At 37.9% G+C, this 19,095-nt stretch overlaps 1 protein-coding gene across 4 annotated transcripts in view; it reads right to left on the bottom strand.

The window, feature by feature from the left end:
* WWP1 (WW domain containing E3 ubiquitin protein ligase 1) overlaps positions 1-19,095 on the bottom strand; it is a 113,193-nt gene that overhangs the window by 16,773 nt on the left and 77,325 nt on the right. For all 4 annotated transcript variants that reach the window (XM_081816208.1, XM_081816207.1, XM_081816210.1 and 1 more), the window contains 10 exons: positions 18,098-18,272; positions 15,737-15,791; positions 15,568-15,652; positions 15,310-15,438; positions 12,747-12,822; positions 12,568-12,639; positions 10,015-10,103; positions 6,332-6,491; positions 2,681-2,814; positions 2,452-2,592 (listed from right to left, as the gene is read on the bottom strand). In XM_081816208.1, the coding sequence (XP_081672334.1) occupies positions 2,452-2,592; positions 2,681-2,814; positions 6,332-6,491; positions 10,015-10,103; positions 12,568-12,639; positions 12,747-12,822; positions 15,310-15,438; positions 15,568-15,652; positions 15,737-15,791; positions 18,098-18,272 (1,116 nt within the window). The remainder of the gene's footprint in view (positions 1-2,451; positions 2,593-2,680; positions 2,815-6,331; positions 6,492-10,014; positions 10,104-12,567; positions 12,640-12,746; positions 12,823-15,309; positions 15,439-15,567; positions 15,653-15,736; positions 15,792-18,097; positions 18,273-19,095) is intronic.

Here is a 19,095-nt window from a genome sequence, read left to right as displayed (position 1 = left end):
GTCGGCATTCCCAAGCCTCACACAGTTCCCTGGTCAGTATCAGCATTCCTGATGTGATCTAACTTTGGCTACTCCTTTGTTTCCTTCATTGGTTTCACTGTTCCAGAAATGTTGGTATCACTGAGATCTCTGCCTTCTTTTCTTTTCTCGCTATTTACTACTTAAAGATGGTATCATCAATTACCTAAGTTTTAACTATCATAGAAAAGCCAGTAATTCTTAAATTCCCAAATCCTGCTAAGATATTAAGATATAAAGTCCTGGGGGGGGGGAATCGGAGGGGTAGATGAACCATGAGAGACTATGGACTCTGAGAAACAAACAGGGTTCTAGAGGGGAGGGGGTGGGGGGATGGGTTAGCCTGGTGATGGGTATTAAAGAGGGCAAGTTCTGCAATGGGGCACTGGGTGTTACGCACAAACAATGAATCATGGAACATTACATCAAAAACTAATGATGTAATGTATGGTGACTAACATAACAATAAAAAATTTTTTAAAAAAAGAACAAAACAAAACAAAGATAAAGTCCTCTCTCCTTGGATATCCTGCTAACATGCAACTATTAACCAATCTAGAAACCTCAAATACTTCATTTGCTGGTATTTTCCCCACTACATGTAATTGGTCACTGAATCTGAACTATTCTATTCCTGTAATATCCTCAAAAATCCATTCCCTCACTTTTATCTCTACGGTGTCCTGTTTTAGGCCTATGATACTGAATTACTAGGAGAATGAAGGAGCCTCTTAACTATGTTCTATCTCTAACTACTTCCTTCCATCCATGTATCCCTCCCAGTTCGTCCTCCATAAAGATGCCAAAATAAGCCTTCCAGAAACAATTCTGATCATCTCATCTTGGTTGTGGTTAGTTTTTGATCACTCTTATATTAGAGCAAAAATCCAGGTTTCTTAGACATAAGAGTTTCCTTAGACTAATGCACAATCTGGCTACCCCTCGAGGTTCCCAGCTAGTCACTATTTCTCACCATGATATACTATTCCCACAGTGCTGTGGTTGTAGTCTCAGGATAAACTAATCCCTTTAATACCTCAATTCCTCTGCTCCTGCCATTTCCCTCCCCACAAAAGCTCTCCATCTATCAGGCAAACTCTCATTTATCTTTTCAGACCTAACATATGCAATGCCCTATAAAGAACTTTTTTTCTCAGTTCTCCCAGCAGAATCAATGGCTTCCTTCCCACTTTGGATTCCAACAGCATTTCATACATCTTTCTACCATTCATTTACTCATAGATTCACTGAGGTCCTATACACTAAAAACAAAATATCGCAACTGAAGAGTTATGCTTAAGGAAGTTTTGTGTTGCCTTTGTTTGTAGTGGCCCAAACTGGACACAACTTGAATGACACCTACTAGCAAAAATGACTGACGAATATAGAAGGGATACACCATAATTTATCTAGCTATTAGAAAATGTATTAGATATATCTCTACTGACATGGGGGGTGGAAAAAGCAAGCTAGAGTGTAACATGTATGATATGATCCCATTTTTGAAACAAGTATCAAGAACATAAAAACTTGAGACAAAGGTGATACCGAGAATCCAAGCCTAAAAGAGAATGAAAATGGTAGTACCATTAATAGAGATAGGTCAAGTGAGGCAACAGGAAAAAAAAAATGAGAAGTTTGATTTTGACATGTTAAATTTAATACAGGTGATTCAGTAGTTGAGGAGTTGGCACACTATGGCCCACGGGCCCAATCCAGCCTGAAGCCATGTTAGCAGGCTATTTAGAGAAGCAGGCTGAATAAAGAACCTGGGAAAAACCTGCACATTTAGGAAATGGAGATTCAGATAACCATCACTACAGAGAAAGTGAAGAAAATCCATACGGTGCAGAATCACGGAATTAAAGGGAACAAAGAGTTTCAAGACAGAGGCTGTGGCGGGTACTGTGAAAAGAGTAAGTTAAAGAGGAAAAGTGAGCTGTAAGAGGAACTGAGCATCAGGTGGGCTTTGCTACTACCTGACAGAGCACCCTGGGTGCTTCATCTAGAAATGAAGAAGCTGCACAGTCTTTGCAAAGCCCTTTTTAGCCCCACTGTTCCATAAATTTTGATCTGCACAAAGGTAGAACGCTTACAGCAAGCAGGAGTGGGAAAGTGAAGGTCATCATTTATTGTCTTATTTCAAGAACACTGGTACTACTGAGAAGAACTTAAATATATGTACATCAGAGGCAAGAGAAGTTATTTTAGTACATTTGAATTTTTGAGTCCTGTCAGAGCATGTTTATAAACTAAGATGAAGATTGAGTAGAGAGCAAATGACAAAAAAGGATAAGTGAAAGGAGGAACGAATGTGCAACAGCTTCCCAGAGGAGTGAACATGGGATCAAACTAAGGGCACAGACAGAGGAGTTAGTTCTGACACACGCCAGAAGTTCTAGAGATTAAGGTCAATCAGGTGTATCACCTTACCCAATATATTCATCTTTGTTCTCCTCAGTCACCAGGATATTGGAACCTCCCAACTTCAGGTCATGCGAAGTAACCTTTCCCAAAATTTCCATGTCAACAGAAAAGTACATTTCTAAGCCACATTCTTCAATGTTGTTGTCTCTGGGTGATATAAATATGTATCGACTAATTAACATGATATCTAAATTGGCTTCAAGAAAATGTCTCATTGAAAGATAAATCTTCAAACCTTATCCAGATAAGGGAATTATAAAATTCAGTATCAATAGATTCCAAATCCTTAATAGTCAGTTTTTTACTTAGCATACGCTTGTAGAATGGTAAAGAGAAACCAGTATCAATAAACTTCCCATGAAAAAGTGCCTGCCAAGAGAAATAAAAAATTTTACTTAAAAATTTATAAAACAACAATTTTCTTATTCAGAGCACAATAACAGAGAAATCATGAGGCTTCACAGGCCAAAGTAAGCACTTAAATAAGTAACCAGGATAAATCATGAAAACCAAAATATTACATAAAATGCTAAGTATGAAACACAAATTACAGAGTTAAATGACTTCAAACACTTTGCTCTATCACGTCCTATCAATAACTGTCAATGAGGATGGTAAAAGAACAGTATCAAACCCCCACTCTTTCTAGTGTATTTTATAAATTAAATTAACCTAATTGGATGCAGAAATACAGACGGAGCCTCAGGGCTCCTGTGCATGCACCTGGCAAGACTCCTCCTCCACCCCTTTCTGACCACAGTTGCCTAAGAGATTTGCAGGACTGACCCCATTTGTCTTCACTCCTGCTCACAACAGCCAACACAAAAAAGCGCCAGACCTCCTCAGCACCCCAACTCTCACCACCAACTGCCCATCCATCTCAAAATCCAATTCCATTTCTCACACCTCCCCTAACTCCCAAAACCATCTCCCATCTCTATGCTTTTCCCTTCTGAAGCTCCTGATCCATCATTAATAAAATCCCCCATATACTCGTTCTTTGAAGATCCTTTGGCATTTTGATTTAACAAACATCTAGCATTTTTCTGAAAACTTTGCTTCCCCCCAAGTCCTCCCAAAGGGGTGCTGTTTCTCTCCCATCCCCCTCATATCACCAGGCCTGGAAGTGGGGCAGGTGTTGCTCCTCATTACTAATTCCTCCTCCCCAAACCTGCCCGTCTTAAAGCTCATGGCTTCATACTGCCCTGAGTGGCCCACGGCCCCACCCCTGCCCGCACTTCGCTGCCATCAACCCTAGATCTCGGAGTTTCTCTTTGTTGCTCCCTCAATGCTGTGTTCTTCTACACTACCATCTTAATTTTAGACATTTCAACATTTACAATGATGATTCTCTTACTACCCTAACTTTTTAGTCCTTTCAATAATCTTAGTCTTTCACTTAGCCTAACCATTCTCGACATCATACCTAAGATACTGTTATTAGCAAAATACAGCAATAACTGTATTCCTTCACAAACTCAATTTCAACCATCACCTAATTTTCTAGCTCACTGCCTTCTGCAGTGATATCTGCAATTTTTGACCCCACTGGGATTTAAAAAATACATAAAACCTTATCACTGTTTCTCAGCTACTCAACAAAGTTATTTCTTTCCTTATTCAGTTTTGATTCCATCATCAATCATTAATATTACTCCCATGTATACCTTCAAACCCAGCCTCTCCTCAAAGAAATTCTGGCAAAATCCAAAGCCCAGCTAAACACAACCCTTAACTTACTCCATCCATGCCTGTGCCTGGGTATTGGAACATGCTAGAAATGCATATACAACCATGCTGACTAGTTCATGACCAACAACCTCCAGTGGGAACTTAGTGCTGCCTGATAATCATATTTCCCCACTGCACTCCCTCTCCCAGGTAACTATTATTCCTCAAATACTTTTCTCTACTCCTCACTCTGAGCTAATGATCTTGCTTTCTATTTCATGGAGGAAACAGAAGCCACCAGAAGAGAATTTTTGTGTATTCCACCACCTCTGCTCACGACGAGCATCTGAATCTATATGCTCTATTATCTATTACTTCTATGTGTGCCACACAGCTCTCCTACTCCAGGTCACTGCTCCCATATTCCCTCTTTGACGTCATCACATTCTTTCTTCTTACTTATCATTATCTGCATGAAAATGTTTTATTCTCCTCCCATCCTAGATACTGCCTAATTTCCCTATCACCCTTTACAGCAAACTTCCTTAAAAGATTTGTTTATATTTGTTGTCTCCATTTCTCCTTCCATTCTCTCTGGATTTCACTCCCACCAGTCAACTATTGTCCTCTACTGCTCCTGAATCTTTCCCCTGGCCAAATCAAATGGTTAATTCTAAGATCTCATCTTGCTTACCATATCAGTGATGGACAGGGCTGACCATCTTCCCTCGTCTTCTGGCAACTGTTCTTATTTGATTCTCCTATCTCCTCCTCCTCAGCTTTTTTGCTGGTTCCTTCTCAACAACTTGACCTGCAAATGTCCTTAAACTTCTTCTGTCCACCCTTATTCCTTAAACAATCACATAGCCCTAACCTAGCTAGATAACCCCTCATCGCCAGACTTAACATACCCAACTCCCTATTCTAGTCTCCGTTTGGATGTCTATAGGTTATCTTAAACTTAACAAAACAAATCCATTTTTTTTTTTCCCAAATCCGAATTCTTGATTTTTCCCAACCCCCAAAATGTGCTCTTGCCACAACCCTGCCATCTTAGGAAACAGCAACTGCAACCAAACACACAGCCCATACATTTTGGTGCCATACTTGACTCTCTCACACTGTGCATCTAAGCTGCCCTAAAGTTCTGTTAGCTCTAACTACAGAATATATCCAGAATCCCAACCACTTTTCTCACTACCTCCATTGCTAAACCACTCAAGTTCAAGCCACTATCACCTCTCACCTGGATTGTTGCAAATGGTCTCCCTGTTTTTGCTGTTACTCTCCTCTGCCCCCAATTACAGTCTCTTCTACACAGCAGCCCAGTAAACTTAGTAAGAGCTAAGTCAGATCATGTTACTTAGATCGTGTCATTCCCTGCTCAAAACCCTTTAGTGAATTTCCTAGAAGTCTGACACAGTACCTTTCAACCCCAGCTCCCACCAAATTCTCTCTCATACACTCTGCTCCATGCATGCCATTTTTCAATCAGAAACAGAATTCTACTTTGGAGCCTTTTTCTTGCTGTTCCTTATGTCTAGAATGTTATTCTCCAAGATACATGCATCATTCAGTCCCTTGCTTTCATGTTTCTGTTCATGTGTTACCCCCCAGAGAGTCCACCTCTAATCATGCCATATAAAAAAGCAACAACACTCCTTTTCCCTTGGCACATAACTTATGTGTTATTCTGTCTCCCTCTGATAGAATTTAGATCCCCGAGAGCAGGGACTGTGTCTTTTTATTATGGTCTCATCTCTGTAATATTATGATGCCATAGTAGGTGCTCAATAAATATTTGCCGAGTGAGCAGACAGAAAGTACAAATAAATACAAACACTTCTGAAAAGACAATAGCCCCACAAGAGTTTCTGCTAAGCTCTGAAAATTCCCAAAACATCAGTCAAGTGCAACTGTTATACAACTCAGATTTTCCTTTTAGCAGAAGTAGTCACACCATAATTAAGCTTTAATTTATAAAATGAAAGGACTTTTAAAGACTAATTGGCTACATCAATAATCATTATATTCATAATCTTGATTTCATACGGGTACTCAAAAAATATGGTACTCTCCTTTCTAGGCAAACTTCCTTGGTAACAAACTTTGTGAATATACACAACCAAGGATAACATGGATCTTTTTTTAATTCTTCTCCAAAATACTTTTGAAATAAGCAAGTTTAAATAAATAAAGGAAAATAAGGACTTACCATAGCAATAAAGCGACCAATAAAACAGAAGTATGAAAGATGGTCTGGGTTAATGGTTGATGCTGGATTTATTTGTAGGCAATAGTTGTTCTTGCCAGCATACTCAAATAAGCAATACATAGGGTTCAAAACTTCATGTGAAAGCAAGAAAAACCATTCTCTAAAAGAAAGCAAGATTTTTTTTTTTTTAGCATTCATACACACATGACTTTAAAAACAAATCTTAAATACACCCATGCACACATCATCTCTGCTCAACAGCCTTTAATAACTCCACTGCCCAATTTCTCAGCCCTCCAGTTAAGTCTTCCTATGATCGGACCCTCCGCTCAGTTACCTGCAGTTCCTATGATGCCAAACTACAAACTCAGTGCTATTCACAGATAATATGCTTATTTCTATGCCATACTCTTCTTTGGGTATGTCTCCTCTGTGTCAACTCAGCCTATGTAGGTGCCACTTTTGCTTTCAGTCCAACTGAGATTCATCCCACTTCAATTTTCTGAAGCAACTTTCAGCATATTTATTTGTATCAATCACTGACTACTCTGTGGTACTGTGATAAAACCACAATATTATTCATTTTCCTGTACATGACCTGCCCATCCACCAGACTAGAAACTCCTCAAAAGCAAAAGCCATGTCTTCATATATATTTTTGTATCCTTAACTCACAGGCATTCTAGGATCTATATGCAATAGGTTTTAGTAAGTATCTGCTGGTGATACTGACCTACATACACAGCACTGCTGCTATGGGACAGTTTTAGTTTTATTGCCAACATATTACAAATTGAACTAAAATTAAAAACATGAAATCTTTAAATGTGATTAGCATTCTCTAACTTATTACCACCTATTTTCCCTCACTTATCAAAGTCTAATGATGAAATCCAACTAGATAAAAGATTAATAATTCATATCACAAAATAAATCCAATCTGCAAGACTCTCTTCAACAGCAATTTCTTCTAAAGCAGGGTTCCAACTCAAATGCTTACAGTGATCAGTACACGTGGCTTCCTTCTCTGCATGGGCCTCACATTTTCTACTTAGCCACAATCCCCCATTCTTCATTGTATCCCTGATAAAAGTTATTACCAATTTTAAGAAAGAATTCTTTCTAGGCAGATAATCATTGTCCTTAGATGACAGCGCAGTGGTGGGCACAGAGTGGAAAAGAGTGTTATCTATCCTACAGGGCTGAATCAGCTATGCAGATTCAGCCAATTGATGCCATGTGAGAAGGTGGGAACGTGGGTCTAGGGTTTTTAAAGAGAAGCCAGAAATCTTGATTCTTAAGCATAATCTACTGATTTTCTTTAATGCTGTCAAATAATTGAAAAAAATTTAAAATCACAATGGGAGCCATTACTAGGCAGGCTAAATCTGGCCTGGAAGCCCATTTACAAAAGCTTTTTCTAAAGCTTTAAAAATATAAACTCAGAAACTGCCTGACCGGTAGAGAAGGGAGTCTTCCCCTAAACAAAATCAACTAAGAAATGATAAACACCAATTCACAAAACTAAATCCAGTCCCAAAGTAGTAGTGGAACCAAGTGACTTCCCACTGTGACAAGGCTGAGGTAAAACATGCCCCCAGGGGAAAGGACTGACAGATCTGTGAGAATGTGTTTACATACACAAAAAAAACTAGAAATAAACTTTCTAGTTGCTGCAGATCACTTTTAGCAAATAGCAGCCCAGAGAAAACTGAATACATTCAAAAGAAGAATGCCTATAACATGGTATCTGACCTATATACCCTGACACTAAAAGAAGGAAAAATTCTAACTAAAAAGAGGTGGATGAGTTCACTTTCAACATACCCTTTTCTATACTCTCAAATAAACTAAAGAGATACTAGAGGTTGAAAAAATTATGAGACAACAGATGAGCTAGCAGAGCCTAGAGAAGAAAATGAAGAAAACAGTAAAGCCACTAATGAAGAAAAATCACATTAGAAGCAACAAAATGTAGGGCAGTACTGCATACAGTGACATGAGGATAGGTTTGAGAAAATCAAAACAAAATGGAAAAGCACAAAGATAAAAATAATCAGAGAAAAGATGACCGACATGTAAGACTGACACAGAAGATTCCACATACCCATGATTGATGTTCCTGAAGAAAAATGGAACAAATGGAACAGAAAAAATATTCAAAGACATAATAGAAGAAAATTTCCCTTAAATTAAGAAAGATCTTAATATGTTCCTAAGAAAAGATATAAAACGATCAACAACGAAATTAATGAACTTCAAGGAAAAGGACTGTGTGGGCATCCAAAGGAAAAACAAAAGTTTCCTACAAGGGGCTGGCCTTCCACTTCACATGCTGTAACATTCAGTGGTAGAAGACAGTGAAACAATGTCTACAGGGTAGTGGAGAAACTAGTGTTGCGTAAGAATTTATATCTAGTGAAGTTGTTTATATACAAAAGCAACAGAAAACACATTTTCAGACATGCAAAACTAAAGGAGTATATCACCCTTGTGAACTCTTGAGTAAACCAAAACATGAATATGTGAATCAAAATTAAGAATTTGGGAGTAAGAAAATCATGGTATGGAGTAACTGAATATGTGCATTAAAACCCTCAAAACATAAAACTAAATGCAAACAGCTGAGGTAACTATGAGTACAGACAAGCATATGAATGTTATAAAGTCAGACACTGTAAAAAATAAAACCATATTTTATTTCTAAGGTAGCTCTTTCTTTTTAATGTCTGAACATTCCTGAAACTGAGATAAATCACAATAGACGTGATATGAACATTTATTGTGATAGGTAGTGTTTCTTTTCTGAAAAAGCTTAATAATGCACTGGAGAAGAAAATATGCTAATTAAGCCAAACCTCTGATAATCCCACATATATGCTTCCACCTATCTCTTTTTGCCCACTGTACTAAAATTGTGATTTTGTAATTCTGTACACCTCTGAAATATTAGTTTAAAAATTTTTTCCTATGAAAAGCAGGTTTAATTCTTTTAAAAGATTTAATGAAAGTGTTCTGGTAAAAAATAAATTGTTGTCAAATTAGGTTTGGGCAAAATAAAAATTTTTAAAGTTGTTCATTAAAAAAATTAAAAATTAAAAGGATTTCCCACTCATATTGCTCCACATTTTCCACTGTTAACAATGTATTTAATGAATGTGAAGGACTATTCTCAAAAGGACTCAGATTGGATTAAAACACAAACATAAAACCAACATACACTGTTATAATAACAAAAATTAAGAAACAACCTTATGCATGCTGATCCATTAATTAAGGTATCTACATACAATGCAATATTATGCAGTCATTAAATAAGAGTATTAGCACCATTAAATAAAGGAGAGTATTATTAGCTCCATATAGAATATGAAAAGATGTCCATGAGATATAAAACGATAAAATGAAGTTGCTATATTGTACATATTGTATGATCAATTCTGTTTAAAAAAACAGCAAATGTGTACTATATCACACATACATAAAATTTATATATATGCAGAGAAAATGTATAGGATAACCAATACAGTAATAATAACACCTCTGGAACTGTGCTAATATTTTAATTTTTGTTTTTAAAAATAACTCTGGATTGCTATTGAAGAAATGTATCTTTTCAAGAATACATCCACTGCATACAATGGAGACATACTTATTTCAAAGCAGATGTGTTTTTATTTTACCTTGCTAGACCACCATAATCAAGTCCTTCTTCTCCTCTAAATATTACATATAATCGCCTTCTCAAGTCATAAGGTTTTAATGCCATAATCTAATTAAAAACAAAAACATGGATACTTAAAACACTCATATACAGCATTAAGTTTCTTCCAAAACAATTCAATTTAAACTTCATCTGCATTTCCAAAATTACACATTTCCTTATCTCATACAACAATGCTTTTAACTTGAGGGCGCCTGGGTGGCTCAGTTGGTTAAGCGACTGCCTTCGGCTCAGGTCATGATCCTGGAGTCCCAGGATCGAGTCCCACGTCGGGCTCCCTGCTCAGCAGGGAGTCTGCTTCTCTCTCTGACCCTCCCCCCTCTCATGCTCTCTCTCTATCTCATTCTCTCTCTCAAATAAGTAAATAAAATCTTTAAAAAAAAAAACAAAAAAAACAATGCTTTTAACTTGAGATCAACTGATGTGTTCCACAAACTTACTCTATTAAGCTTTCCGTGATTCACCTTCTAAAATCTCTTTCCCCTCTTCTACTATTAAATGGTAGTTCTACTTTGGGTTAGTGGCAGGAGAGGAAGAGTGACACAGAAAGCTTTTAAGTTTAGAAAATATTCCTTCCCTTGTTGCTCCCCAAATTTTACCAAAATCTTGTAAAAGGTGACTTATAAATTTTTCTAACTAGCAACATTTGATGAGAAGCAAAAGAGCTTGTTCTGGGTCCTGCTTATACCACATATACCATTTCTCAGTAGGAAACGAACTCAGCTAAAGCAAAGAATTTATACAATATGTATACCCAATTTTCACAATCCTTAATGGCTTACATGAGGATTCTAGCAAAGAGGCTTTATTTCTGGATAACAATGAATTACTTCCACCACACGTGTCAAAACCAAAGCCAAGACCGGCATGTCCGGGTGACAGCACAGCTCACCAGCAGGACTTTGCCTCATAGGCAGTCACGCACATCAAACAGACCATGGTTCTCCCCACACCAGAGGACAAAGCAAAATAAAGTTTTTCATGAATCTGGATGTACACTTACTACAAGAAAGCTCAAACAGAGCTTAGAACAAGCTAAGAATTTATTAACTCAAACCAAAAAATGTTTTGATAATAGCTGCATTAAGTATCTTGCCTGAATTCCAACAGCTAGTAAAATTAAGCTAGGATATGAACATCTCTAATTTTGGAGTGCTATTTCATTTTGGCTTGTTTATGTAAAAGTCCCTATGTACCGGGACGCCTGGGTGGCTCAGTCAGTTGAACGTCTGCCTTTGGCTCAGGTCATGATCCCAGAGTCCTGGGATCGAGTCCCACATCGGGCTCCTTGCTCATCGGGGAGCCTGCTTCTCCCTCTGCCTGCCGCCTCCCCTGCTTGTGCTCTCTCTGTCTCTCTGACAAATAAATAAATAAAATCTTAAAAAAAAAAAAGTCCCTATGTACCTGTATACACAGGGACTTTCAGTTCATCATTGTAATACTTTGGCGGGGGGGGCAGGAATGAGAAAACTTTTATGAAAAATTCTCCACATCATCAGAAAAAAAGAACTGATAATATTTTGATTTTTTATCTTTAAATTTTCTGCAGATGATTCAGGAAAGGCAGACATATTACATTTATTCATTCACCAAATGTTTACTGAATACCTGCTATGTGCAAGGCACTATTCTAGGTACTAAGCATAACAGCAGTAAATGAAGTAGTTTGTGCTCCCATGGAGCTTACCTTCTAGTAAGGGAGACAAATAAAATGGGTCAGGTGGTGCTAAGTGTTACTGAAAATAATACATAAAGGGCTAGAATGGGACTACGAAGGAGGTGAGCAGGGACTCCCATCTTGACTAGTGTGCTCAGTCGAGGTCTCTCTGAGATCTTAACCTTTAAAACTGAAACCTACAGGAGGTAAGAATGAACATCAGGGTTACTGAAGGGATGGATACTTACATGGAATAGAGTATCTATACTGATTTAATTTTAATTTGGTTGTATTATCAAGACTTGTTTGAGTTAATGAAGTCTTAGAAAAGTGCCAAAACGTGTCATCTTGTTCCAGAAACTGTTTAAGCTTCATTTAAAATGGACATAATGGGGGTGCCTGGGTGGCTCAGTCATTAAGCGTCTGCCTTCGGCTCAGGTCATGATCCCAGGGTCCTGGGATCGAGCCCCGCATCGGGCTCCCTGCTCGGCGGGAAGCCTGCTTCTCCCTCTCCCACTCCCCCTGCTTGTGTTCCCTCTCTCGCTATTTCTCTGTCAAATAAATAAATAAAATCTTAAAAAAAAATAAATAAAAAAATAAAATGGACATAATGATAAGAGTTATCACAAAGGGATGTTGTGAGGATGAATGAAATGAAATGATACCTATAAGATGCCAGTGCCAAGCATATGGCAATCACTCAATACATGATGGGGTTTATTATGACTATTATTATAATGGACACTCAGTAAGTGGCAGTCATGGTTTGAAATTTCTAAACCCTAACTCCCTTAATATATATATAGGATATAATCAGACAAGTTGAACTGTTTATTCTGATAAAATCTTCCTTACCTGTTGGAAGGAATCTTCGAACAGTGTCTGCCGGGATACATTGATCTTTACATGACTGGGTAGTGCATTTGACTAAAAACAAAAATAATATCGTGATATCATGTAAGCTGTAGTATAGGTATAGTATAAAGATAAGACTAAATGATTATGAACATAAGATTTATTTACCACTGTAGTACCTGGCACAAATAACGAAAGTGAGCAAGTTTCCACCTAAAGCTGCGTTCATAAGCAATCTGTGGACCACCTTTAGTTCTAAAGAAAAAAAAAAGAAACCACACATTAATTCAAAATAAAATTGGATATGTAATATTCAGTATGAAACTGGAGTATACCAGAGTCCTACAAATGACCACAGGAAAGTTATTTGCTGGGAGAGAAGATACATTTGGTGGGCCAAGAGGCTTGCACAATGAGGACACACACAAAGAGTGAGATTGTATGTATGTATGGGTCTTTTGTAAAGAAGTTAGTTAAATGAAATATTAAAGTCTATTACTATTAAAAAAACAAAACCTTTGATAATACTTAAATCTAAGGAGGATAGAAGCTCTAGACAGAAGAGACAGGGAAGGAAATTCTACCACAACTTAAACCTAATCTCAAACTGAAAGAAACATTGCTGAGACAGTATGCAAAGCAAAAGCAATTTCTAAGAATAAGTGACATCCAGGTCACACGGCTCAACTGATCAGTGAGGGAAGAGGCAGAATGGGTGGCACGGAAGGATGGGCTCAATTCACATTGAGAAGGCCTGAAGCTTCCGCCTTTTGAGGGAGAGCCTAAGATACAAGCACAAAGTTCTTTTATGATCTTAGGGAACATTCTGGAATGGATGGAAAATGTTCTCATGTTGTTAGGTTCAAGTGAATTCACTGAACAAATATTTGTGAAATATATAGTATTACCTGACATTCTTCTAACCAATGAGAGTGTTATTTGTTAATAAAACAGGTAATAACCCTGTTTTTGTGGAGGTTATATACCAGTGAAGGGGACAGACAAGAAACAATAAGTAAACCATCTATGACCTGTGTTAGAAGGGGATAAACGTTTTATCACTCCTGCTCCTCAAAAAGGAAAAAGAGAGAGAGAGAGAAAGGCAGTGTAAAAAAGATATGGAGTGGTATAGGGAGAAGTTTAAAATTCTGAAATGGGTGAACAGCGTTGAGTTCACAGACAAATTAATATTTGACCAAAAACATGGAGGGCATTAAGTCATGTACATATTTGGGGAAAGAGCAGAATAAAAGCTAAGACCCAGAGGTAAAAGCCCAGGTGCTTGAGGCATAGCTAGGGGGCCCGTGAAGCTGAAGCAGAATGAATGAGGGGAGAAAACAGAGATGAAATTGAAGAGCTAACAGGGGTCACATTCTGTAAGGCAGTGGAAGCCACTGTGAGGACTCTCCTTTTCACTCCGAGATGGGAAATCACTGAAAAGTTTTTGTGTGAAGGAATGACTTTATACTTAATAGAAAAAAGAGAGAAAAAGTCAATCCTGTTGCTGTATGGAGAATAACATTATATGAGGTGTGGGTAGGAAAGCAGAGAGACAGAGGCACCACTTCAGGTGACCATGTGGTGGCAGTGGACGTGGTGAGACCTAAGTGGATTCTGGACATACTCTGAAGCTGAGGTAGCTAGAAATGTACTGTGTCAAACGCTCCTAAATCAAATGAGACAGGACTGGAACCAACTCCTGAATTAACAATTAACAATGTGGAGGTCACTGGTATCCTTAAAAAGTTCAGGGTCAGTGGAACTTCCTTGTAGTCTGTTTGAAAGAGAAATCAGAAACAGCAATGTAGAGACAATGCTTTCAGGTACTTTTCCTGTAAAGGGCAGCAATAAAAATGAATTTTCACAGAATTAATTTGAAAGGTAAAATGCTGTGCTTTTGTTTATTTGTTTTTAATTGAGGAGAAACAAACAGCAGCTGAGGAGGAATAATTCAGTAGAAGAAGAAAAACTGACGATGGAGGATAGAAAGATGGTAACTGCTGGAGCAATTAAATGGGAAAGAGGGGGCAAGATCTAGAGTGCCAGCAAAGGGACTGGTCTTTGATAGGAACAAAGATAGTTCACCTATAGGATCAAGAAGGAAGACAGATAGATGCTGGGAGGTGGGCAGATGTGACAGTAGGAATTTGCAAAAAACAAAAAACAAAAAAAAAACCCTTTTATGGTTGCTTCTATTTTCTTAGTGATGCAAAGATATCACACCTAAGAGTAAGGATGAAGGTGAGCTCTGTTTTAAGATACTTTTATCTGGAAAATTCAAATGTGTTAACATCTCATTCCTTCATGAATTACAGTAGCATGATGGGCAGTTAAGAGCACAGTCTCTGTGAACAGACTGCCTTGGTCTGAAACCAGCTCTATTCCCTTCCGTCTGGTTTTGCGTAAGTTAGTTATGCTCCCTAAGCCTCAGTTTCTACACTGAAAAATGGAAAATAATAGTATCTACTTAAGGTTGTTTGGAAATAAAATGAGCTAGTTTATACAATGTTCTTAGAACAATACTCTGCACATAGCGATCACGAGATAAATATTTGCTATCATTATTATTAACACATTATGTGCTACAAATTCATTCTGTAGTAATGTAAAGCAAAGATGGGTACACCGGGCTCTTACTTATATAGGTTTTCTTGATCCGCAAAGTACAATCTGTTGCTAAACTTGAAGCTAAATTTTTATGTCCTCATTAACAGCATTTAAGAACTTCAGGTTTTCACTTACACAGATGACTTCCCATTGCGAGGATCTTTGAATGTTGTTGTTCTTGTATTATGATCAACAAAGTACCTAACACCTTCCCGAGTATACCTAATTTCCCAGCCTTCTGGCAAGGGTTCTTCATTCTGTAAGCTAAAAGATAAAGTTAGAGTCACAAGGTGAATATTTTCTAGGTACTAAAAACATCCAAATCTAGGTTTACTTGATTCTATCTACAGATATACGTAAGATGACTTAATTAAGGCCACAGCACACACATACCCTTGAGTTCTGGGATCTTCCCACTGGGTTGTTTTTGTGTTATGATTCACAAAGTAAACCCTGTCGGTTGAATCCACTCTTTTTTCTAAAAAATAGAGTGAGCACAGCATTTAATGACTATTTACTATATATACCTTCAGGTATTTTTACCAACAACATATCAGCTTACCCCAGCCTGGTGGCAAAGGCCCATATGGGTCATTTTCTGCAGCTAACATTGAAGCCTGATTGGAGAAAGGGTTGGAGGGAAAAATAAAAATATTACTTTAATATAAAAGCAGAGATAAACTAAATACTTGGTAGAACCACATTTTATAGTGATTTTCTAAAAAATATGATAAAGGAATGTGAATATAGTGATTTCAAGACACAAAGTACATTTAAAAATGTTATGAGTTAAGAGGAATCCATCAGTTGATAAAATCATTAGTTTTTCTAAGATGATTTAGAAATAATATATTGAGGTCAATATTTTAATTTTTTAGCCCTTCTACAATAATCTGTTAGGAGTGAAATGAGACAGAAGAGCATACAGAAAGTTGTGGTGTTTAAATGAAAAATATTATTTAAAAGTACAATAATAATCACAGTTCTCTTTAAGACACACCTACTAATAAAACCAACATTAAAATCCAGTATCATCTTTATACAAGTAAATCCTTATCTTAATATTAGTATTCTTTTATATATTCATAAATAAAAACATTCATGCTTACATATATTATAACCCAGAAATATATTCAGAAGAAAATATAAACACTCTACTACCCATTTTAAAAGAATGATAAATATAAAAATCATCACCTGAAAAAGTACGTCTTAATGCATCTTGATAAATATTTTATAACCTTATAATAGATGTTGTTAATTTTACCCAATATCCATTTCCCATGCCTTCTTCCTTGACACTCAAACCATGGTTTTGTTTGAGGTAGCAATGTGTCCATCTAATATTCCATTCCCAGCCTTCCTCACAGCTGAGTTGGTAGAACGACCAATTCTAGCCAGTGAGCACTGGCAGAAGTCCCTGGTAAGGGCATCCCTTTTCGAGTAAAAAGGCAGGGCTTGCAAGATAAAAGCCATCTGCCCTTCTCATTCCCTTTTCCCTTTCTTCCTGTCTACAATGGGGAATGAAGCCCAAAGGGCAGCAGCTCTGTATGACCGAGGTAAGCACGAAGCATGGTAACGATGCACAAAGAATCTGGGTACCAGGTGGCATTACTAAGCCAATGTATGTGTTAGCCTGGACTTTTATCCCAGACTTGTGCTATACTTAGATAATTACACCTCAACCTGTTTAAGGATGTTCTATGCAGGAGAACACACTTCTACTACATCCCTATGACCTAATTCTGCCGTTTCCCCGAGGTTTTCACATACACAGCTAAGTTGACCCAGAACAAAAGCACACAGTACATAATTTCTTGTTTACTATATACAGCTAAACAACGAAACCTTACTACAGATTTCTGTACAAGTTACCAAAGAACCAGCAATTGGTGGCAGTAGGAGATGCTATGTAGGCTAGGTTGGCCCACTCCCTCTATGCTGGCTACAGAATACCAGGAGAATGGGTCAACCTGCAAATGAGAACTTATTATTTAACCTCTGAAGAAAATGGAGCTGAAAGAGCCAGCCTGAGGCAAGATAATGAAAAAAGAGTTATTTAAGTTTTCTTTTTGTGTCTTTCCTAATTCCTCCCTATCTGCTAGCCTCTACGTTTTGGGTTTTCAAGTTGATTCAAAACACTCTCTAGAGATGCCCGGTACTTAAAATTTGTATTTTCCACTTCCTGTGATCAAACCTATTTAACAAAGGTTTCCCTCTACCCCCTGTCTTTTTTTTTTTTTGAGACTTTATTTATTCACTTGACAGAGAGAGACAGAGCGAGAGGGAACACAAACAGGGGGAGTAGGAGAGGGAGAAGCAGGCTTCCCGCCGAGCAGGGAGCCTGATGTGGGGCTCGATCCCAGGACTCTGGGATCATGACCTGAGCCAAAGGCAGACACTTAATGACTGAGCCACCCGGACGCCCCTACCCCCGTCTTCTTGTGGATGTTTGCTTATGGCAATAAATGGACCATCAATTGGTCAAATTTTCAGATAGCATTAGATTTTTCGGACAAAACTATCTCCACATGAAAGTGCTGTTTCTGAGAATCTGGGATGGGAATCAGAACATCTGGAAAATGGCAATCCTGGTCTTAAGTAAGGTAACCAGTTTTGTTTAAAGCAAACAAAATGATTCCAATTAAAGGCAGAGAACTGGGAATTAGGAAAGACAAATTATTTCATCAAGAAATTTCACTTATGAAACTACCACTTAATAAAGACAAAAACTGTACTTATGTTAGTAAACTAGAATGAAAAAAAAACTTAAAGTGTGTATGTATATCAGAAATAATTATTTATTAAAGAGTAAATAAAAAATACCTTGCAGTGCAGTCTATAACATTTCAAAATCACCAAAGTAGAAAAGAGCAAATGCCTGGAGGAAGAGTTGTACTGACATCTCACAATCTGCTCTTACCGAATAGAGGTATCGCTGGTTGAACTGCTGCATCGCTCCCTGCAACTGGTTCCGCTGAGACTGCCACTGCTCAAAGTTGCGGACAGACTCCATGGTGGGTCGCTGCCACGTGGTTGTTCTGGTGTTATGATCCACGTAATAAACTCTGCCGCGATCATCAACTCTTCTTTCCCAACTACCACCAACAAAGTAAGCGTGAATAAAAATTGAACAGAAACCTGAAAGTATTTAGTTAACAGTTCACTCATATAATCTAAAAATCAGAGACACAACAACGTAACTGTAAAATTTTGAATATGTAACTTGCTTTTTTAACTAAATTGCCTTCCCATTCTACCACTACATTATTTCTAAGAACGGTCTAAAAAAGGGGCCAAAGACTGAATAGTCTCCATATCAATCTGACTACCCTCTCTCTTTATCTGGTTAAGAAGCTCCTGAGTGCTCACTGTACACCTAGTGATCTGCCCCTCCAGCCACTGCCCAACTTCAGGGCTGTAACTCAACCCTTAACAGGTCTTTAACTTTCCTGCTGTTATTCGGCTAAACACAAGTGCAGATTCAGTCATGACATTCCACCTATCACAGCTCTCTGGCACGGCATTAAAAATGAATCCATTCACCATTTCAGCCTCATCTCCCCTGAGCCCTTTCAAGGGACCTACACGAGAGCCAAATCAACTCACTTGCTGGTCCCAAGTGTGTATGTGTTTCACTTTGTCATCTCTTTGTTTGAATATTCCCTCAAAACAAAATGCCCTTTCCTATTTCGCCACCAACTGAAGTTCGCTCTATCCTCCCAGGTTCAGATAACCGTTAAGTCAATTTGTGCCATTAACTTAGTTATGTAGCTTATTCGAGGGACAAGGCAAGCCTAGAGTTCTCCTACTTACCCCCATTCTCAGCTCCCTCACAAACACTTCTTCTCTGTGCCATTAACTCATACAATGATTTAAGAGTCCTTTCAGCAACCAATCTCACAAAAATAATATTACTTG

This window comes from Leptonychotes weddellii, chromosome 4, assembly GCF_054177405.1.
Source record: "Leptonychotes weddellii isolate Sample4059 chromosome 4, ASM5417740v2, whole genome shotgun sequence".
Classification (NCBI taxonomy): domain Eukaryota; kingdom Metazoa; phylum Chordata; class Mammalia; order Carnivora; family Phocidae; genus Leptonychotes; species Leptonychotes weddellii.
The sequence above is the reverse complement of the archived record's forward strand: the minus strand, read 5'-3'. Positions and strand labels throughout refer to the sequence as shown.